The sequence below is a fragment of the Excalfactoria chinensis genome, chromosome Z (assembly GCF_039878825.1).
Source record: "Excalfactoria chinensis isolate bCotChi1 chromosome Z, bCotChi1.hap2, whole genome shotgun sequence".
Lineage (NCBI taxonomy): Eukaryota > Metazoa > Chordata > Aves > Galliformes > Phasianidae > Excalfactoria > Excalfactoria chinensis.
This window is the reverse complement of record NC_092857.1, coordinates 70,219,859-70,242,903: the sequence shown is the minus strand read 5'-3', so window position 1 is coordinate 70,242,903 and position 23,045 is coordinate 70,219,859. Positions and strand designations below refer to the sequence as shown.

The 23,045-nt window shown below is 45.2% G+C and overlaps 1 protein-coding gene and 1 pseudogene across 3 annotated transcripts; one reads left to right on the top strand and one right to left on the bottom strand.

The window, feature by feature from the left end:
* Positions 1 to 725: 725 nt before the first annotated feature.
* On the bottom strand, positions 726 to 9,531 carry LOC140263803 (transcription factor TFIIIB component B'' homolog). Of its 3 annotated transcripts, XR_011905959.1 has the most exons (7): positions 7,813 to 7,971; positions 7,394 to 7,430; positions 5,450 to 5,520; positions 4,265 to 4,454; positions 1,733 to 1,931; positions 1,004 to 1,150; positions 726 to 865 (listed from the first exon to the last, which is right to left on the bottom strand). XR_011905959.1 is itself a non-coding variant. In XM_072359005.1 (6 exons), exons 1-3 carry the CDS (start codon positions 9,378 to 9,380, stop codon positions 5,471 to 5,473), a joined length of 264 nt encoding a protein of 87 aa, XP_072215106.1. In that variant the 5' UTR covers positions 9,381 to 9,531; the 3' UTR covers positions 726 to 1,150; positions 1,733 to 1,931; positions 4,265 to 4,454; positions 5,450 to 5,470. The 3 variants fall into 3 exon arrangements, 1 of the variants encoding a protein (XP_072215106.1); XM_072359005.1 differs by lacking the exon at positions 7,813 to 7,971 and adding an exon at positions 9,204 to 9,531 and having other exon boundaries at positions 726 to 1,150; XR_011905960.1 differs by lacking the exons at positions 726 to 865; positions 1,004 to 1,150; positions 1,733 to 1,931 and adding exons at positions 8,925 to 8,994; positions 9,204 to 9,335 and having other exon boundaries at positions 4,317 to 4,454; positions 7,813 to 7,929.
* Positions 9,532 to 11,901: 2,370 nt separating this feature from the next.
* Positions 11,902 to 20,260, top strand: LOC140264589 (DNA-directed RNA polymerase I subunit RPA49-like; annotated as a pseudogene).
* The last annotated feature ends 2,785 nt before the right edge of the window (positions 20,261 to 23,045 follow it).

Genomic DNA, 23,045 nt, shown 5'->3' with positions numbered 1-23,045 from the left:
CCACCGACAGCTTAGCAGAGTAAATGCATTTATTCAGCTGCTGCTTTTGTGCTTGTTTGTTTGCAGATGCAAACACATGCGCACGTATGACATGCTATTACACATGTTTACATACGTGTACCTAAACACACCCCTATAGCCAATCGTGGCACGTATATATATGCATACAGGAGTCCCAGAGCAGTTTCTGTAACCCGAAGTTCTGTCCCAAAGCTCGTTTTCTGCAAAACCCCATTCGGCTGTAACACAACAGCAGCAGTTCGCTCAGACGCCTCAACGCTGCAAGTGCGGCACCTGCAGGCACCCTAACGAAGCCAAAGTTCCGCACTAAGCCGGGCGTCTCCTTGCCCTCTTCAGGCGGCGCCTTGAAGCTCAGCCCGCACGAAGCATCAGCAGCGGAGATTTGCCGCACGGAGGAGGCGGCAGCAGGTGGCGGTGCGCCGACTCCCCGAACGAGGCACGGCGGCTGCGGGTGGCTCCGCACAGCGCCGGAGGGTTCACTCGGGGACGCCGAGGAGCAGCGCTCGGGCGCTAAGGCGGCCGGAGGGGAGCCGGGCGGCACGGCCCAGCCTACCTGCTAGAGGGGGGAGCCCGGCGGCACGGCGGCACGGCAGCACACAGCGGCACGGCACCGGGCACAGCACTCCCCCCAACGCAGCCAATGCACGGAGGGGCCGGGCCGGCACCCGCGCGAGGAAAGGGAGACAGAGCGGGACGGACGCAGGTCGGAGAACAGACTTTATTGACAGCATTTACACGTACAGGACGCGACAGCTTCCTTGCAAACAGAAAGCACGGCGGCCATTAGACAGCCGGCACGAGTCCCGTCCAGATCCCGGCGCACAGCTCTTCCGAGCAAGCAGACCTGAAACACGAGGAAAATGGTTCAAATACAGCTGCCTCCAAGTAGCAAATCCTTCAAGCAAGCTCACTGTGGTTAGATTCAGCTGTTTGCGCTGCTCTGAATAAGTGCAACAAAGGACATCCCTGCAGACACACACACCTACGTGCAGAAAGAAGCAGCAGCAGCATCTGACCCCTTTGTTTTCAATGCAGAATTTGTCCTGGTTCCAGCTGAGACAACGTTGACAGCACAAACGTGGTTCTTGCTGAGAGATGTTTGCAGTCCCAGGGCTCAGTCGGGAAGCGCCTATAAAAGTATATTAAAATAATTGGGAATCCCTGGAAAAAGGAAAACGAGTAGATTCCTCTCTCATCCTCTGCTGACACCAGGAATATTTCTGCAGCAAAAGCTGATCAAGATTTTGAGATGGACCGCGTACTGGGCAGCGCTCGTTCCCTTTTGTTTGACTTCACATATTGCTGTGGGTGTCAGTTTAAACAGAACTATTGCAACAAGGCAATCCAAAGTCATAACACTTCACAGGACAACCATCTTGTACCTACACACACAAGCACAGTGATCAGCAGCAGCCCCCACAGCTTCAACTTGGTCTTGAAGGGACATACAAACCTTGTACAACTTCTGCACAAGTAGAAAAATGGGCCACAACTTCCCGAGAACCCAAAATGCTCATAGATAGACGTGCACAGAGAAGGCTGCTCTGTTTCCCTTTTAAGTTTCCTAGACATTCACCAGTCAGAAACCATTCCCTGCAGCAGATCAGTCTCTCAGAACCTGAACACAGCATGCCCCCCTGCTCACCTGGAAGCGACTAATTCCTTGTTTCTCACAGCTCAGAAATGCAAAGACATTCAGAAGCAAACATACCATAACTACAGCATCAGCAGCTACGTTGTCATACTCCACAAATGACGATGTGCTTCTAGAGGGAAAGGAACAAGATGCCCCATCATCCTTATTAGAGGGAGTTGTTTCCTTCAGACTTTGCTTTGTGGTCCCCATCTGTGGGTTTGGGATCTCTCCTCTCCTCCTTTGCATTTCTTCTGCAAGTTCAGAACTGCTTTTTCTGCAAATTAAAGATAAAAATCCCAATGGTTTTCATCTACTCCTGCTCAAAACAAGTACAGTAAGAACGTCATAGAATCGATCCATAAAAGTGATATGTAAATAGTATTACAGGAATCCAGTTCATGCTACAGCAAACACACACCTCAGAAATGCTTGAAGACTCTCAAGGAAAAAAACAAGAAGTGATCCCAGGATTCTGTGTTACTGACTATTCTGGCACATGGGAGTTTATGAAGCGTTAAAGGAACACTGAACAACCTCCACCCTTGAGAACAAGAATATGTGACTCGTCTCTGAACTAGAGCCTGTAACTACCAGATGCTCAGAACGGTTTCTGAGAGGAACAGAGACACAGACCTGCAGGAAGAACTCAGAAGAGCACACGTCACGTCATCAGTGGGGAAACACAATATAACATCATATAATATAAACATAATGTAACATCAGAAGGCACAGCAATGAAGTAAGGATAGAGGAGGTACAAACTGTATCAAAGCAAGGATTCTTTATTTCAATTCATCGTTTCCCAGCTGCTGCAGATATACCAGATACAAATAACAGTCAGAAACAGTGTGCACAAGTACAACAGAGAGAAGAAACTAAAGCATTTAAATACTGTAGAATGGTATATTAAAACAAGAAAACATAATTCAGATAGCTGGATGGACAGATAAGAGCAATATCCTCTGAGCTGTCAGGCTAGAAAGTCCCACGGGGAAAAGACAAAATTAGTACTTGTAGAAACATGGCGAGTACTGCATCAAACCCAAATCTTATTGGCAGGAGGCCGAAAATCGTAACAAATGGATGGGTGCATATCTAAGCATTAGACTGAGCTAGGAAAAACAATGACCCCAAGTCTGTCTTACAGCCTCACGGATGTCTGTATCAGAAGAGGCATCTGTCAGTGCCTAAACAGATCGTACATCAGTAGCATCATCCCTTGGTCAATCTGCCTATTTAATGTCTAAAACACTCCAAATTTCAAAGGAGACAGTTTAATCCTTTTCAATTTCTGAGGACAGACCTATAATTCTTACAGGTCACAGAGGAGGGCAGTGCTGCTCTAGTAGTACTAACTGGAAAGAGGATATCAATGACTCAATGTGGAAAAAACATCTAACAGAACAGGCTGACAGAAACATTCTGTCAGTACCTGAGTAATGGAGCTTTAGAAGATTCTGTTTGGCTTTCTGTGCATTCCAACTGTGCTGCTTCATGTTTATCTCCCACTTTTCCTTGTTCACCTATTTCTGTTTTCCTGCTGGAGGTTAACCTGCACATCACCTCCTCTTGACTGGACGCTACATTGTGAAACGATGCTTTCCCTGAATTCTCTCAAGTTTCACACTGGCTTCTCTCATCTACTGCTGTAATAGGCTCAGGCAGCAGGGCAGCAGTAAGAACATTTCTATTTGTTGAAGCCCCTTTCATTTGGAAAGGATTACCTGTAAAAGAGTTGAGAGTCATTAAAGAACTTCAGCGATTCCCTTTCATTGATAGCACTGTAGTCAAAAAATGAGCATAATATTAAAATGGCTTAAAAGATGAGGGCTTTTTTTTTTTTTTTCTCTTCAGTTTTTTGTCATTTTGTTTTTCAAAACCACCGCTAAGACTAAAGAATTCACAATCTACTTTTAAAGTCTGTAAAATCTCACAGACATTGTATGGAAAGAGCTGGAGAAATTTAGTTGTACAGCCGCACCCCCAATCTTTACAGCACACAACAGAGCTTAGTGAAGTCATCCAGCTGCTTACAATTCCACCATCTCTCTTTCAAGTTCACTTCGGAACCAAGAAGTACATCTCCAAACCCTCCAAAGGCTCAGCTGATTGAAAACTGTACTGTCGAGATTCTGCTTTCCTTCTGTTGATTTCTTCAGAGACTGATTAAACAGCGCATGTACTTTTTAAAAGACCAACACAGAATAAAAGGTGAACTGTGTTACAGCACAAGTTAGTTGCAGACAGGACCACTCGGGATAACGACAAGCATTAAACTGTGCTGTACCATGCATTTAGGTTAGTTTCAATTTGCATTTACAAGTTTAAATTTACCTACCAGAAGTTCTTGTACAAGGGCAAAGCCCTCTGCACTGCTGGAGCATCACACCTGCTCTTTTTACCTGAGAACTTACATAGAGATAGCAGGACTCTTTAAAGAATTGCAACACTTACTGTACTTCAGAATATTTTCCTTTGATGTTTCCCCCCTTCTTCCCAAGCTGAACAGATTTCATTCCAACCGTAATGTTGAAGTAATTCAGTTACCTTGCATTGAGGAATACTCCTACTCTAATGTACATTTAAAGTCAAAAACAAAGTATTTACCTCTCCACTTCATTCAAGCTGGTTCCACCAGATGTCACTGGGCTGATAAGTATCGGTGCTGGTAGTAATGGTTCTGAGGTCTGTTCCTGCAAAGCAGATGTATCGAACCCTCCTGAGTCAGCAAGGATTTCCACCAATGTTAAAAGGAATGTCTGTTCTTCTTCCTCCGGACATCTGCGATCATCATTCACTACCATCATTTTCCAGGGAAATAAAAACGTAACAGAAATCTGTTATTCAAGTTCCCCACATCGAGCAATGAGCATGCAGATCTCCATGAAAGAAGGCACTGGGAATATCCTTCACACAACATCCTTGCTTTCTTCTGAGACAAGATACATATCACTCTGGAGCTCTTGCACTGCAGTAGAACCCTTATTATCCCCCAGAAGAAACAATATTAAGAATGCCTAGCAGGGATGAAGCTTTTCAGTCAGGTGTAAGACGTGCTGTTTAATCGAATCTGTGTAGCCGTGGTTGCCAGATGCCCCTCTGTCTCTATATATTGCTGTGAGGTATTCAGAGTTACTTCTTTAAGTGACAGAATTCTGCTGTTGCTTTATTTCTGTGCGTTTTCTTTGTGGTGGTGTTGTTCTGTTGTTTATTTTAAAATTAATGCGCCCTGCATTACTTTTAAATGATTTGCAGCTGAAAAGTGTGTTTTCTTCAATTATCACCTCCCATTCTCCTCTTCCTCTTGCTCTACACTTGCACAGTCCAGCCCAGCCGCTCACATTCACTGCTGCTGGCATTCACTTCAACATTTCAGGAGCCACTACAGCTCACTAAGCTGCTGGAAAAATACACGGGCTTTCTCCCTCTACCACCTTCAGGTTTTGAGGGGTATGTGAGTCAGTGCCACAAAGAGCTCTAACAAATGCTGAACACGGCAGAGGTAATAAGCAGGCGTTCACTGCTGAGAGAAAAGAGCAAGAACTTCCCTTCTATTGATATCTAAGCTCAAGGAGTCATCTGAAAGGTTTCCAAGTCTAGTTTGCAATAATGAAATTTAAATAAGAAGCAAGAGTGGGGAATGACACTAAGCTATCAGTCCTTTTGTTTGTTCATTAAGTAGATTATTTAATCATAACAACACATTTTCTTTTTTTTCTTTTAATTAATCTTTGCATCACTGTAAGATACACAACTTTTTTGCTCACTTAAAATATATAGTGTGCATTATACCTGAAGTCTCTTCTCTGCTGCTTATGTGTTGCTGCTGACAATCCTTAGCATTTGTTTCATTATGGAAATATCTGAAATAAAGCAACACGGTAAGCTTGACAAAGAACTCCACAAAAGAAAGAAAGCATGTCAGACTCCAAAGAGACATAAAACCTAAAATTGTGTTTTCTCAGCTTTTCCTTCAAGGCATTCCAGGTTGAAGGATACCAGACCAACCAGAGTAATATGTAATTCATATGCAGCTCACTGTCTGCATGGATGATCTCTTGAAATAAATTGATATTTCCCAGTGCACAACTCTGTCACTGATGACTCACATAACAAATTGCTCTAGGAATGTAAGTTCCACCAACCATTACAAAACAACCAAGTGTCAAAGAGAAGCACCCAGCTCTGCAACACACCCATCCTTCTATGGTAGAAGTTCTTTGCTAAGAGAAGGAATCCTCCATTGCAAGCTGCCTCCTCCTACTGTTTCTGCCACTCCAGTATGAGCACAGTCTTTTCTGCACCCTGTTCTAAAATGACACATCTACAGGTTGCACTGAGAAAACAAGTCACTGCAATTCAGCCATTCCACAGCAACTGCAAGTATGCTGGTATCAAGCAGTGCTGGAGGTCTCAAGGGAGAGTGAATGAACCCCCCTCAGGAAAAAATCAGGTAATTCTTTATGCTAGAATGGTATCAACCACTGCAAAACTAAAGATGCAAAATATATCCATGGCCCAATAGGTATATGGGCCCTTTCACCCCCTGAAGGAACCACAGTCTGGAGGACATATGGTGGAGAAGGCTTACGCTGAAGAGTTGTGAAGGATTGTATCCCGTGGGAAAGATCCCATACTAGACCAGTGGAAAACCACGAGGAGGAACGTGTGGTGGAGGTACAGTATGATGGGCTGACTGCAGCTCCTGCTTCTTCTGTTCATGAGCAGCATGGGGAAAGGGGAGTCAGGAGTGAAGGTGTCAAGCTGAATGTGGGAAAGGTCAGGATGGGGAAGTGTGGTGGGGACGAGGTGTTTTAGTCTTCCCTGCTTCTCACCACTCAACTCTACTTTTAGTTAGCAATAAAATAAACTTTCTGTCTTGTAAAACGATCTCTCTGTCTACATCTCAATCCATGAGCTTTTCCATCTTACTTTATCCCACTGCATCTCATAACCAACCAAGCCACCAAGAATGGAAAGGGAGAAAGTGTTTAAATGCAGATATCCATAACCCGTAGCACTGAACTATATCCCTGTTTAAACTTCTGTTTCCTAACTAACTGGTCATACAAAACTAAGCATTTCCATCCTCCAAAATTATCGTACCGAAATAAACCAAAGCAAGACAGTAGATTTCACCTCCCTCAACCAAAACCGTAGCCCAGGCAATATCAAGTGCTCCTTACAAAGACTGAGAATGTAATTAAACTCCTAAGTGAAAGCAGTTCTGAAAAGCAATAGTTCTGTAAGGGTTGGACACATATCTCCTATGGAAACAGTACTTTCTTCTGGTCAGAGCTGAGTTAGGGACCTTACATACAGAGGACAAAGCTTAGACTCTGGCCACTTTATTATCACTTCACAACACGTCAAGTAAGCTGTAAGCTGGGGGTTGGAACTAGATAATGTTTAAGATTCTTTCCAGCCAAGCCATTCTATGATTCTACGGTTTGTAAAGTTTTCTCTTCTCCCAGTACAGATAGCTACAGAATAGGACTCAGAAAATGCACATTCCAACTCAAAGAAACAAAACTTTGCAATGCTTGGTCCATCTACTTGATAGAGAACAGAAGAATGTAGATAGTTTAAGCCTGTTCAAAAAAACATGAAAGAATCCAGCACCTCATGAGCATTTTTTTTTCTAAAATACATGAATTTTGAAATTCTCTCCAAGAGTAACCACAAATTGGTAGCATGTTAATGGAGAAGACACAAACAAGAGAATTGCATATCTACCTTTGTCCGCTTCTGGATTTTCATGCTCAGTTGCTTCCTTAAGCAAAAAGAAAAACATATCAGGTATTTACATAAAAATCAGTCTGCAATTTTAATGTAATGCATCCTGGTGAATTCTCAGCCCAGAGGTCGCCCTGGCTTTAAAATACATAGTAGGAGCTGACAAAATGTTACAGTTTTCCATATCTATAGTGTCACAAGCAGGCCTGGAAACCAGTCAGAGGCCAGAGCTTTGTATCTGCTATAAAATAAGAGAGAGAAAAGGAAGGAGACATGGTGAGGACACAGTGGGAATCTGTCTCCTTCATCAACTGGCTCCCAAAGGGGAAAGAACGTAATTATCAATAGTTCCTGAGAGATGGTTCCCAAAGTAGATGGCAATGCTGAATAAGATGTCAAAAACAAAGAGGCATTCTTACAGCTGGTAAGGAGTTTCCTTTTTCCTCCTCCTGTATGACTGGCTGGACAGACACACAAGAAAGACCTTCTACATTAGTAGCCACCGGCACATCAGGGATATTCAGAGATATATCCAGCTGTAAAAATTGGTTTGAAAGCATTTCAGTTCATCAGCCCTCGTAGAAAATCTGACAAATACTTTATTTTTTCCTAATAAACTACATGCTTAGCAGACATTGAACATCTCATGGAATCCCTCCACAAATCAAGTACTAAACAATACTGCAGGTTAAAGAGGGAAGCAACTGGAGGAAGAACTGGCAGTGCTGCTTGTAACCAACTAGAAGAATCAGAAAATCTACATTATCCAGCTGAGACCTTTTGAGCTGGTTATTTAACTCAAACGGATTTTGTTGATTTTATCATTTTTTCTGCTTTAAATTCTCTCACTGTCATTCAGAGCAAGAAACTGTATGATTAGTTTATGTAAATAAGAAGGATTTCAACAGGAGAAAAGAGGAAGAGAACTACTAGTAGTAAACCAAAAGGAGAGCTGGGAGCAATTTCCACTCCAGTGTTTGTTCAATTGAGATGATACTCAGTCTTGTTACATTCTTAGAGTTCTAATTCTAGTCTAAACCACAATTAAACACTAGGCCTTTACTCCAGGCTTAACTATAAAAGCAGTTCATGGGAGAGGCCAAAAACAGCTTTTGAAAAAATAATTGCCAAAATGTAAGGACCACAGGCTTTGGATCTGCCCGCACCAGACAGAGCAGGATCTTCCTTGAAATACCTCCAGCCTGTGGAAGGGTTACATTGGAGCACAGGGAAGGAGTGGATTCCACTGCTGTGTCAAACTCTACAGCCTAAACTAAAGAGATACAGGGCTGTATCTTGTAACAGACACATGTTTAAACTTAACCCATTACTTAAGTTTTATGTTACAGGAAGTATATCACAAGAACAAAGGAGGACAAACCTGCGGAGAAACCAGAAACTGTACTGGTAATCTCTCTCATTCCCTGACATTCAAATGTAGAACTGAAATGCTCCATTTGCTCCACCCTAGGCCTCAAAACATGCAGTAAGCACATCAGACTGTGCCTAAATCCAGTCCCAGATTAATTACCTGGTGAGCACCCTGCAGACCTGCTGATAGTTCATAACAGTGTTTGGATCCCAGGCTGATGTACATTCATCTGAAATCAAGTACATGTGTCAAGTAAACATCCTTGCTACTGTCAGCACTATTCTTAACAAACTAAACAAGTACTAGCAATTGCAATTGGAATAAAAGCTTCTGTTTGAAGAAACAAAACAAACATGGACACAGAACGCAGCTACATTATACCTCTTGCATCGTCTCCTCTATCTGAACAGGAATAGGTTTAGGAGATCTAAGACCTACTGGAACAAACACTGGTGCTTTGTTTACTTCCTCTTCAGCAAAACATTCATCTTCATCAACAGGCTCAAAGTCATCTGCTTCCTCCTCATCTTCTTGAGAAGCCCGGAGGGTCACCAGGCTGCTTGTTTTTGAACTTCTCTGCTCCTTCACCGGTTTCTTTCTGTGGGCAGTTTTCATGCTTTTGCCTCTAGCAACACTTGATTTCACTTCTTGTCTTCGATTCCCCTTCTCACAGTAACTGGCCTCACATTCAGAAGCAGAAGATGGATCAGTTCTCAGCTCCAATCCATGTTTTGGTAGTGCTGTCTGTTTTGATGACCTCCTAGGTTGTCTCCTAGAACACAAAGCAAGAGCACATAACATGAGTATACTAAAAATATCAATCAAGTCTAATACAATCCAAAACATTAAAAGAGACACCACAAGTAAAAACCAACTCAATGAACAGAAAAGAAGAAAAGGAGCACTGTGATCAAGAATACAGTCCTGTTACTTCCTGCAACACGCTGGCAAAAATGCATTCGGGTATTACTCCATCCGGAAACCAAATCTTCACATGTGCACAAAAGTACTGATCTTAAGCATGGAGTAAGCAGTTTCAGAGAGCTGAGAAGCTGCAGTATGAAATCTGCAATGTATGGAATTATTAGAAACAAACAAATTCACTTTCACTTTGAGATAGGTGAAGCTTGCAAACTTTGTAAATCATGGGAACTTCTCTAGTTTCTCCTTTGCTAAAAGCACAGTACAGAACCCAAACTATGAGATTTTAGTTCATCTTACTAATGCCTAGAAACCAGAACTGTTAGATGATCATTAATTATCAGCTCCCGTTTCTTAGAACACAATCCCTTTGAATTAGCTACCGCTTCCATCCCCAAAGCGATGGTCGCAATTGCTCTAAGCAAGAAAAATTATTCCAAATTTCACCCTTAGAAGAGCTTGCATTGTCAACTGATAGAGAGATGAAACCAAGTACAGAGGACACTTCCAGCACAGTTTGTTTGGATAACTCTCATAATCCCATTGTCCCCAGCATGGGTATTTTTAAAGGACACTTCCAGCACAGTTTGTTTGGATAACTCTCATAATCCCACTGTCCCCAGCATGGGTATCTTTAAAGCTCTCCTTTTAAAGTCTGGAACTGTTACTCAGACCACAGTGGACTCCGGGGTAGGCTGGTGAGAGTGCTGGCTGTTCATTTTATGAAGCTGCAAACAGAGTAAAGGGTGCAGGGATTTCTGCACGCCTCTGGTATGGTTCAGGTGTGTCATGGTTTTGTGCTGTTGCTGTCAATATTCTACATCATGACATCATGTGCAGTATGAATCATTAACTGAGGGTACAAATAGTGGCAAACTGTTTTGGTGGTAAAAGAAAGTGTAGTTGTTAATGGCATACAGAAGTACAACAGAGGGTATGCGGAAGTGTGGAAGGTTCATGCTCCAGTTCTGTGGAATGGCAGCATCCTGAGTACTCAGCTCTTGGAGGAGAACTACATATCCCAGGGGACGACGCGGCCAGAGACGAATCACCGGAGGAGGACACGTATATAATCTCGCTCCCAGGCTGGAAGGTCCTTCTTTTCGCTCTATCTATCACTTTTGGAGCGCTCCATCCCTGCCGTCTCCCTCTATCAGCAACGTTCCAGCCTGTCGCCTAGAGATTACAGTAGGCCCCCTGGTTCTCGGGGACTCTTTTTCTCTCCCTCTTCCTTGATGGCCCGAGGTCTCATGGGCCCATCGAGCTAGAAATAGTTCGCCCTTATTCTGCCAGTCCAAGTCAATTTGAGCCACCTCAATTCTGGCAGCTTGATCTTCTTGGTGGCATCTGACGTGGAAGAGCGTATGAAGCAGAAATGAGTTGCTGAATTCCTCCACACAGAAAAAACAGCACCCAACGACATTCATCAATAGTTGCTGAACTCTTGTGGAGCACAAAGAGTAGATGTGAGCACGGTGAGGTGGTGGATGCCGTGTTTCTGCAGTGGTGACAGATGTCACCTCTGCTGGTGCAGATTTATATGAGGGTGGTACGCAGGCCCTCGCTCGTCACCAATGAGAATGCATTGCTAATGGTGGTTACCATGCTGAAAAATGGCGCGTGGTAATGGAGCATTATGCTCTACCAAGTGATCCATCTGTTGTAGTTTGCACAGGAATAAACAGGAGGCATTACTTTCAGAGCGACCTATGCAGTACGCACAATGATGGGAAATGAAAACATTTCATTAAACGACAATTGCCACAATTTTCAAGCGTGGGTGCTGAATGAAACCCCTGAGCAATTCTTAAAGGGCGGAGGAAGAAATGAAGCACGTCTGGTCAGCTCCAAGCGTTCTGGGCTTGACACAGACATCAGTGCCGACACAGACTGTTACAGTGCCTGTATCAGACACGCTTACAGCACAGCGCTGCAGCAGCAGACTGTGTTATCCACCACACGGTTTGCCAGCACGAGACAAGCCACCAGCTGCAGGCTGGGCCTAACAGATGCCTCACGCCCTTAGCAAGGCACAGCAGGCGGGGCTGAGTCAGAGTCAGCAGCGCAGTCGGCACCCCCCCACCCAAGTCCCGTCCTGCACAGCCCGGCTACGACGAGCAACGCGGTACCGGCACAAAGGTGAGGCAGGAGGGCCCGCTCTGCTGCGTGCCCCTCGGGGTGACTCGGGTATCCGGGCCGTGCCTGGACCGCCTCTATGGGCAGGAAGGGCTGCTGTGTGCGGGCGGCTCCCTTACCGCCCAGGCAGCCCGCCGGGAGACCCTCACGGCCCAGCCCGCGCTGCGCCCCTCCCCCAGGGGGCCGGTCTTACGCACCGCCGCCGTTACAGGCCCGACGAGCCCCGCTCCAGGCTCCTCCTTCAGCGCCGGGACAGCAAGGCGGGCGGCGGGGCCGGGACAGACGGCGGCAGCCCACGGGAGGCCCACCGGGCCGAGTTCCGACCGGGCCGAGTTCCGACCGGGCCGAGTTCCGACCGGGCCGAGTTCCGACCGCGGGCCCAGCGCGCACCGAACCCGCCGCGTCGCCCGGAAGTGACGCACTCGTGGCGACGAGCGGAAGTGACGCACTCTCGGAGCGCCCGCCGGAAGCGGCGGCATCGCGGCGTGGCGCTAGCCAATGGGCGGCTTGTGGCAGCGCTCAGCTTCGTGTCACTGAAGGACGTGCAGGAAAACGTGCGCTTTCAAACCATGCGCTCTTCAAGTCATGGTTCTTTGTCTGTCAGGTTTCAGAAGCTGAAAGGCTTTCATACGTGGGGAATAACTTCAGCAGCGGAGCCATGAAATGCAGCTCCCTGTGCAGGTATGGGGAGCTGGCCACACTGTGCGAGACACAAGAAGGTGAAAGCAGAGGAACTGCGCAAATGAAATGGCCTTGTAGCCTTCTGTCAAGGTGACTGGTGAGTTCCCATTGAGGCCGTGGTGCGAATGAGGAGGATTTAGGCAGTTGATGTCATCTGGCAGCCGCACCATTTTGCACGCTGCTTCCTCGGGAGCTGTGATCTTACACATAAGTGGAGTTTAGATCTGCTGGAGAAGAGTGAGAAGGTGTCTGCACGTGGCTGAAACCTGGGGACAACAGCATTATTCCTTCTTAGCTGTCCAGATCAGTATCCAGGAAACCAGGGGGTCGTTGGTCAGCATTTAACTTCTGGGCCACAGTCCGGAGGTGCTGTATGAATTAATAACTTGTCTGTGCCTCGTGCTGTAATGGGAAGCCTTGGTGAAATCACCAGTTTTCACATGTGCTGGTTTTAGAAGGTGACCTTTGTAGCCTCGAGGCAGCTCCCATGAATTCCTAAGAACTATTTTGCATGGGGGATCGTTCCCATCCTCTGGTAGAAGAACCTCTTGTATAAGTGGAAACCAAGTGTAAAATCATCTTACTTTGTCATAGCTAACCTACAGAGCTCTGAAGTACATTTGGTGTGTGTGTCAGGCTCCTGTTAGTGAGTGCTGTGCCCCGTGAACGCGCTACATTTGTCCTGCAGCGTTTGCTCGTGGTTTATGTCTACTCTGACCACGGGGGTTACTTAAAGTAGAAGTGGGGTGACACAACGTAGAGTAAACAGAATTGCAGAAACTGTTAAGACGAGGTGCTTCCAGCCATTTAATGTCCTTGTGCTGGTTCTTTTGACGGGGTCATGATATTATTAAATTTTTCTCTCCAAATACAAACTGGATGATGCTTAAAGGTCCAACTCTAAGGATTCTATGAGTCTGATCTATGATTCTGTGGTGAGGAGCAGCACAAACTATTTGGGTTTGCTCCTCTGAAGTGTGAAATGAAAAATAACTTGCTACAAATTAACCTGTTCTATAGATTTCAAGTTAATTTTTCTCAGCTCTGAGACTGTCAATGGTTATCATTTGCACTTGTTCTCCCCAGGTATTTTCTTGGTGTTTAAACAAGGATTCTGGGCAAATGGAAGTCTATAATGCTGAAATATTCAACATGCAACCTTTACTGTCAGGTAGGACAGTTCTGTATTTAACCCTGGTGCCGAGGTCACAATGTCTTGGAAATATGTATGCATTCAAAACTGACTAATTGGCTACTGACAGCATTGCCCTGTTTCCTCCTACTCTTATTTCTGCTGTGCTGCCTTAGAATGAGGGAAGGAGGATACATCACTCTGTCCACGCCTGGGGAGCAGTATGGAATGAAAAAAGGGAGAATGAAGCAGAATCACAGCTGATAGTCAGGGGAAGAGTTAAGCAGAGAGCTCGGGTGTGGGAGGGTGGAAATACCAGAGTTAGAAATAAAGTTGTCACTGCTTAGGATAATTGCAGCCCTTCTCCTGCTGAGGGAAGCTTGGAAATAATCAAGTTAGTAGACTGAATCGTTCACTGAAAAAGAAAACAGCTTTTCCCCAGCAGAACTGCTTTTTATTACTGAATCTAGTGGAAATAATCCTGAGAATATGATCTTTAAGGAACTGTTTTCTTTTTTAGGCAACAGGAGCTTAGTATTGCTGCAACCTGTGCATTATGCTTTTAGATTTTGTAGCAAAAATTGTCCCTCTTTATTTTAGGTACATAATCTTTCACATTCAACGTATTCTATTAACAAAATCCTGTAGAGAAGACCCTGAAGTGGTGTACCTAGCCCTTCTGTAATTGATTAGAGGGGTACCCAGTACATGCACTTTCCTGCCTGCTGCAAGCCAAGCATACTAATTTTTATTCTTTTGTAGATAATTTAATTCCTGATGACACAAGGGATTATCAGAATAAATCCTACAGGGAAAAGGTAAGGTTGAAACCTGATATCATAATGTGCTGTAGTTATCCAGCAGACAGTGGTAAATACTTGTCTGAAACTGAGATGTTTGATTTGTTGCAGGACAAACTTGTGCAGGGTCAGCATTCTTTCTATGCACTGATGGTTTTTGAGACAGCATGTTGTTAGTGTCTAGCTTAGCAGTATGTTCCTAAATACTTTAGACTTGTCTACAGTCCCAGGTAAAACATGCCCTTTTGCATTTCTTTGTCATATGCTTTGTTTGTACCCAGCGTTATGTTTGGAATTACTTTAAAAACGTACCTGTAGAACAAGCAGTGGTTATCTGGGTATTCTTCCTGCATGCAAAGTGTCTTGAGTTCAGTGTGTTGTCGTTGCTTCTGTGTTATACACAGGTGGATTTGTGCATTGAGGCATTTGGTACCAGCAAGCAGAAGCGAGCTCTGAACTCTCGGCGAATGAATGCAGTGGGCAATGATATTCTCAATACAGCTGTGACAAAAGCAGCAGCAGATGTTATAGATGCAAAGGGGGTAACAGGTAAGAATGTTGTCTGAGATGTTGAGGAAGGCAATCAAAATTACCATTTTCCTGTTTTTTCCTTGCCAAACATGGTGGGAAGAAGAAGGGTGTTTTCCTTGAGTAAGAAGGGAGGAGGTTGGTTTAACTGCTGAGATGGGCACGTGTTGAGGACCTTGCCAAACTTGTTATTGGAAAAGGAACTGCTTTATTATTTCGCTAGGAAAAACTGTGTTATCACCGTCCATCTCTGCCCATTTTTGGTGGTGTTCTAGAAGTCCACTCTTTGTGGCTTTGTCTGCACGGTCCAAATACTCTCTTCTTTCCTTCTTCCCTCCAAAGCTTTGATCCAGGATGTGGCCCAAGACGATGAACAGAACATGTCCATTTTCCTACCACCATGTCATGAGGATGCTGACAAACCAGAACATGTTTACAAGTTTGACGACAGTATCTTTTTCAGTGACCGTGTGGTTTCTGGTGCCTGTAAACTTTCCTGTTGGCAGTCTGGCATGTGGAGAAAGTGCTGCTGGGCATGTGACAGCAGGGTTGAGCCTTCTCCCCTCACAAACCAAAAGCTGATAGCAGGAAGTTAGTATGTTGAGGCTTTGGGGTTCCCAGTTCTGTATTCTTCCTCCCTACAAAGACAGGGGTACTATGCCTGCCTGTTGGGAGCTGTTCAGCTAAGAATAGCAGTGATGTCAGGAGTATATGAGAAATTATTTGTGTTTGAGCCACTGTACCTCAGAGACGTTTGGTTTGGTTACAACAAGTTCTGTTGTTACTTTCTGCTAATTTATAATTTTTTCCCCACTTCCCTATCTCACACCTCCCATAGCAAGAGCTGACAGACCATATCTCACTGTGAGCTATTCAGAACCAGAAAGAACCATGTTCTTTTCTTTAAAGTCCATCCAGTTCTGTCTCCAGCAGAGTATGAAGCATTGCAGGGTCCAGCAGCAGCCTTTATTAACATCACTCCAGAGGAAATTGCCAAGAAAACAGAAGAGAAAAGGTAATACTTCCACAGGCAGCCTTTTAATAGCTAAGGCTGGCATTATGAAATCGTGGTTCTTCTTACAGGCAGGATGGCAGCTGTAACCAGCTAGTCCTAATCGTGTGCCCCTGGTGGCGCATTGGTATAAAGTGCTGCTTGTGGCACCGAAGGGCCCGGGTTCGAATCCCCCTTGTGGCGCAGGGGGTAGAAGTGCCGCTTCGCTACACAAGGGGCTCGAAACCCGGGAGTTGGACTCGATGATCTCTAGGGTCCCTTCCAACTCGCAGGATACTATGATACTATGATACTATGATACGTTATGATATTCTCTGGTCTTCATGTTCCCTCTTTCCTCTTCAGCCATTGCTCCTTTGTCTTAGAAGAGCTGAAATTCCTGCCTGCTGATAAGAAGAGCAGGGACCGCAAAGCTCGATGCCTCTGGTTCCTGGACATCCTTATTAAGTTCAGCTTCCTGAAAATAATCAAGAAGAAGCGTAAGACAATTTTCAACTCTTACCCTTTTCAGCTGCCTGCTGGGACTTGGTTTGTAGTTACCATAATAGCAAACAATGAAGCTTCCCAGAGTTACCTGTTTGATAAATGGCTACATGCAGCAGTTACAGTTCAGCTTGTTTCATGATGAGGTTCAGCATTTCCATGCCATTGTGGAGTTTTAGATCTTCACCTACTGGGATATACGTGTGTCATTCTCTTCAGTCCTTTTCTAACTGTCATACATCAGGGTCCTGCAGTGAGATCCTATTTGTAGGAGATAAAATAGTTTACATCTGAGTTTGAGATTCCTTTTTTGCTTACAGACAGTTCATGGTTTCTGTACCTGAAAACATTTTATATCGTCAAGCTTTACTCCTAAGCCAGGAGGCAGGAAACTATCAGTGCTCTTCCTCATCTAGCCTCCATTTTTTAGCTGCAAGAGGCATGCAGTACACAATGCAATCTTTAGGTGTTTTTGTGCTGTCTTTGTGTCAGACTTTTCTTAGTATCTCAGTGTGTGGATGACAGTCTTCAGAATGTTTCTTATAAAGTGGCAGGAACTGCTTTTCTCAAAAGCAGTGCACAAATGTTTGGATTGAAGTTTTCAGGACTTGCTGTATTTCACAGACCTTGTGTTTCTGTTTCTTACAAAAATTCCAACGTTAGCCTTTTCAGTGACTGGTAAGATGGGTGAGGAAGGTAAATCTGTCTGTAAATATCTTTTTGCATTGGTGGAGACGCTGGGGTCATCCAACAAGAGTTAGTCTAGGAGGCTTGAAATGGATGTGAAAATAGCCAGTCTTGGTGCTCACTGTGAAACCCCTTTTTATTCTAGATCCAATGGGTCCTGAATGCCCCCACATCATTAGCAGGAAGCTTATGAAGAACTTCACTTCACTGACCTACAACAATGGCGGGTAAGGAACTGTGATTGCTTTGATGTTATTGATGTTCAGAGGATGTAGAAAACAGCTTGAAGGGCCACAGAGTCATTATCAAATAGCACTGCACCAAAACGGGAACAGCAGAAGCTTCTCTTGAGTAGCAGGCCAGGCCAGGTAAAATATTCTGTTATGGCTGATGTTCATCCATGAATAATGGAAGTCAGAAACATAACTGGGAGAGGCAGAGTCATGTGTGCTTAAACAAGCCTGTACCTGTGAATTTAGCCAGGCTCACCAGGCTGACTTGATCAGCAAGAGGGAGAAGATTTGTAATTGCTGCTACAGTGCCTTTTCTCAAGAATCCAACAGCCTCTGCGTAGCATAACTGCCATTGCTCAGCCATCATATATCTGCTGTTTGCTGTGAACTGGAGGTTAACAGAGAGGTTGAATCCGTGTGGGCCATCAAGGGTGCATTTGTTTATAAAGACTCAGACCAGAGGTGAACAGTAAAAATAAATGCTTTCAGACCTGCTCTGTGTGTTGTGTATGGCTGCAGTGAGTACCTTCAGATCAGCTTCACCTCGCTGTCATCTTGCCAGTGTGCCACAGAGACAGAAGTATTTGTAGACAGTGATTCAGTCAAGTCTATAAACCTGTAAACATCTCCAGAGACCTGCACTTTTGAACAGAAACATAGGCAGTTGTTGAGGAAGACCTTGAGGCCTCTGTGATCAGGGACCTGTGTTTTTAAAGCTCTTTTTTCATGTCTCGGAAATGCTTGTCATAGCTAACTGGGGCTCCAGTTCTGTCTGCACCTGGTGGGTGGTTGTGTTTTGGGTTTGCTAACTCTCTGCTTTTCATCTGTTCTCACACTTGCTGTTCAGTGTTCAGAATTTAATCTCTGCGTCGCTGAAGACTAAAATTGCAGCATATGTCATTGCACTGGCTCTGCACATTAAAAACTTCCAAGTTGACCTCACTGTCCTGCAGAATGACTTGAAGCTCCACGAAAGTAGGTGAGTCATGTTTGCTTATGCCTGTTAAGATGCCTGTGGTCCTCGTGCAAGCAGTCCCTGGGGAAGAGGGCTCTGGAGCCTCTTCTGTGCCCAAATAATACAGTGATACCCGCTGTGAGTTCCCTATGTTGCAGTTAGACTCTGAGTGTGTTGAAGTTTTATATTCAAGCCCTGCTACGTCTAATGGGGTAGTTCTATGTGTCAAAGCTTTGAAAGAGTGCTTTTCACAAACCTGCTCAGGTGCACTGTGAGGCTTTTTGTCCATCTGAAAGTGGAAAAACTTGAGTCAGGCAGCATCAAAATGGCAGAAAACCTATCCAGGTGCTACCCAGTGCTGTATCTTGCCTGCTAAGTCATGTTGCTCCTCACTGAATCCCTTCTTTCAGCAGAGATCTGGTGTCAGCTAGGTACCAGTCTGGATGCAAGTACAGATTTGTATCTGACTGTAACTGGAAAACTAGAAACAGATATGTTGGGGCTTCTCCTGGAAGGATTTAATATCAAGATTCTGGGATAACTGGAAGTTATCGGGGCTGTTACCAGCCCTTGGTTTTGTGAGCTCTGTAGTCAGATTTGATGTAAAGATTTCTGGGCTTTGCCTCCAGTTCTGCTCTTTGTTGACTAATAGTGGCATTAACAGTATAATCTAATGTTGGTTTCCCACCTTTTTAAAATTTTATTGCTTTGGAAGTAAGCTTTTCAATAAAAGACATGCTCTTTTTCTGCAACAAACACCAAAGTTTTTGCTTTTAAGTGCTCTACTGGAGCTGGGAGCATAGATTGTAGCGTGGTGATAAGAAAAAAGTGGGAGAAGCAGCAACATGTTGGAAAAACAAAGATGAGGGATATGGCTGCGAGGCTCTTGATTTAGCCATGGAATGATCATTGCTTATGGTGGGAGGTTTGTTTGAATAGCACCAGATATCTCTTGCCATCTGAATCTGTTTTTCTTTTAAAGACGTAATGTCAGCTGAGAGGATTCTGAGGTGTGTTCTCATGGCCCCAGATGAGGCAGGACTTTCATTTCCTTGCTGCGTTTGCTCAAACATGCTTCATTCTGTGTTTGACAAGTCTCCAGGTGTGTTCTGGCTGGTGCCATCTTGATCAAGCCCTGCTCAGTACCAATCTCATCCAAAATGTGTTTACATCTAGGACTGCTGTATTTCAGCAGTTAAGAGGAGCTGCTCTCTGTACTAGGTTCTTTCCATCCTGTCACTCGTGGTATAGGATTCTGTTGGAAATACGGGCTGCTTGCTTTTTTTTTCTCCAAGATTGCTGTACACTGAGTAAGGCACCGTGGGTTTATAGTACTCTCTGGGGTGCTCGTGTCCAGTTTGGTAGTGTTCTAGCCTTTCCAGCAAGGCTCCCTGCCTTGTAGTATTTAAATACTTCCAGTTTGCGTTCTGGTGGTTGTGTTGGGATGCAGAGCAGACATCCTGCTTGCTTCTGCCTCCTAGCTTCCCTCCTGAGGTGAAAAAGCTATTGCTCATTTCTGCAGTGTCTTTCCCAGGAGACCACTCTACCCCACTAACACAACGTTTCTCTGTTGTTTTCCAGGTTGATGGACATTGCAAGGGCCATGCGGTTGAAGGTCTCCAAGGCAAAGGGGATGCCAGGACTTGAGAATGATCAAAATCACAAGCTTGGCACCCTTTCTCTCCCCTTGCCTGTGCAGAAAGCATCAGGGAGCCAGAGGAAGCGCAAAAAGATGAACTGAGAATCTGGGAGGTGTGAGCAGGGGTGAAACAGTTCTGTTCTCAACAGTTGTTCTGCACACACAGCATCATGGGGATGCATTTGCCTGTTGGATTTGGCTTTCCAGCATCATGGCACAGCCCTGTTGAAGTCTCTGTGCTGACGGGAACAGCTGTTATTTCATTAAACTGTTTACCTTTCTTACGTATTTAGAAAATGTATCAACCCTTTGTCTTTCCTCCTGTCTGTGAGGGGAGAAAGATGTACACAATGTGCCAGAACAAAATCATGTTGTTAGGAATTGTAGGTGCTGTGCTGACTGCGTACTTCAGGCGGGTTTTACCCCTTTGTGACACAAATGCAGAGATCTTGGAGGTTACCCTGAGGATGGTGGCCATGCAGTTCCCTGAGAGCTGTCCCAGCACTCCACCAGGAGCTTGCCCCAAGGCAAGAATGCTCTGCATCTCTCAGCTGGACCTCCCACAGGCCAGGAAGCACTGCAGCTCATGCTGCTGACCCTTGCTCTGTTGAGCCTGACAGTGCTGAGAAGGGCTTGGCTCTGACTGCCCTTCAGACAGCTGAGGGCTTTGCTGTACTAGTCAAGCTCAGCTCCCTCCATCTCACCTCATTGGCCACATTCCTGTCAGGCCTCTGCTGGACCCTTTCCCCACTGCTGCAGAGGTTCTGAGGGACACCAGCAAGGATGCTGAGCGCATCACTGCTCTTGATGTGCATTCTACTTGCTGCCAGTGAGAAAAAGGGAGAACAAAATGAGTGACTTAGAGCCCTGCAACATCCCTCCAGAAGGCAGAGAGGATCTGCAGAGGTAGAGCTCCTTCTGGCGGGCCAGCAGCAAAGCATGGACATACAGGCATGCCTTTTACTGTGTCACCTCCACATTAGCGAGGCTTAACTTAAAAAATAAAATAACCCCAGTGCAATGTCTCTTCATCCTGTTCGCTTCTCTCTTCAGGTCATATCTGTTGAGATCTTGGAAGCTCTGCCAGGAAGATCAGAACTGTTTCTGTTCCTGAAAGTAACTGTGGTTCTTCTGTCATGATAGGACCTTCTGAATGGAATCCTGAGGATCCATCAGCCCCCTTCTGTGCAGCTCAGGCAGAACCAAATCTCAGAAACTCTCTCTCCTATATTTATTTTTAACAGTTGATTTCTGTTTGCCTTGTTTACTTTTTTGGGGGCAAACAACTCTTTCTGATCTACATCAGTATGAACTGTGCAAAGGTAGGCATCACTTCTGGTGGCAGCTTTCTTTTCTTCTACCTGGAAGGAACCCCATTTTCCAGGGACTGGCTGCTGGAATTGCAGTGAATGAGGACGGAAGAGGGCAGATCACAGATAGAGGAACAAAAGTGTCTTTGTTGTGCCAGTTCATCTCTCCCAAGTGTTCTGTCTGTTTATTTGATTGCCAAAATTATCTTGTTATGTTTCTTGAGTGATGCCAGGTATAACAGTCTCCCAGTTTGCATTTCCTAGTTGTCACTTCTGTTGCTGTTGAGGCAACATAGCTTTCATGGAATCACCACATGGTTGTGTTGGAAGGGATCTGGCAGCCACATAAAATGCGGTTTCTCCATCCCTCACTGTCTATTTAAAAAAGTAACATACAGTTGATGGAGGTTTTTTTGTCTACTTTTATTTTGCCTGACACCCATGACAGAGGGAGGCAGTGATTGTGTAGAACTGCTAATGGCTTTGAATGGCTTTGAGCTTAACCTGTTGATCTCTGTGTGGACATGGAAGAGGCATTTGCAAGTGAGCCTGATGATGGCAATTACATACTTTTGTAAAAGCACGGAAGAGGTGAGGGGAAACATGAAATAACAGCCACTGGAAAAGCAAAAGGGGCTCGTGTACACGTGGCCACCAGGTTGGGCAATCTGTGTGCCCACTCAGTATCCTGTCTACTGTGGTGAGCAGCTGCATCTGCACGCACAGGGAATGTAAGGAGATGGGGTACATGGTACTGCCTGCTGCAGCATGGCCTCTCTGCTCCACCTCTTACCCAACCTCCTGCTTACAGCTGCACCTGATGGACTCCGCACCTCCTTAGAATTGAAACTACCTCTTACTTCAGACTGTCCTATCTGCCTGTATTTCACAGCATCCCGCAGCAAGAGGGCTGTGCACTGGGCAGGCTCAGCAGGTGGTGGATCACCTGCAGCAACCCTGTGGTGTCTGTACTTTGGGGGGCAGCAGTGTGGGGCAGAGGTATGTGCCCCCACAAAAACATGATGGAGCAGCAGGGAGTAGCAGCTGGGGCTCTGCATTGGATAGAGAAGCTGCAAAACAAACAGGCAGCCAGCAATGGTGCCAACGTTGAACAAGGTGGAAGGAGCACAGGCAGTGCCACGCTGGGAAGGATTACCAGGGAACATTAATCAGGCCCCATGCTGCAGCTGAATCACCGTGTGCCATCCCCAGCATTCCTGGCCAAGGGACAACTCAATGTAGATAAGAAGGAATGAAGACAGGACACCCCACCCCATTATACCAGCTAAGATACCCCACTGCAGGCTTTGCATTATGCAGAATATAAATGTCAGTTTTTTTATTCCCTTAGATCCAATTGCTACAGATGATGCCTTTTTCTCTGCCAATGACCACAATGCCTGAGCAAAGGCCACCGTGTATCTTACTGCACTGCAGTGCACGTGTGGAGAGAATTAAAGCAAAGGAAGGTCACTCATTCAAGCGAGCAAGAGGAGAGCACAGAGAAACATTGAGTTGAGGGACATGGTTCAGTGGGAACTATTGGTGATGGGTGGATGGTTGGACTGGATGATCTTGTAGGTCTTTTCCAACCTTGGTGATTCTGTGGTTCTGTGAAACCCAACACCACCCAGCACTGCTAGAGAAGAGGGAAGGCAGGTCATTAATCCAGCAGCCAAGAAATCACTCTCAAAGGGCTGAGGCACACCGAGACTTTACCTTCTGTGGGTTTCCAGTAAACTGTGCCAACTCTCCCTTCACAG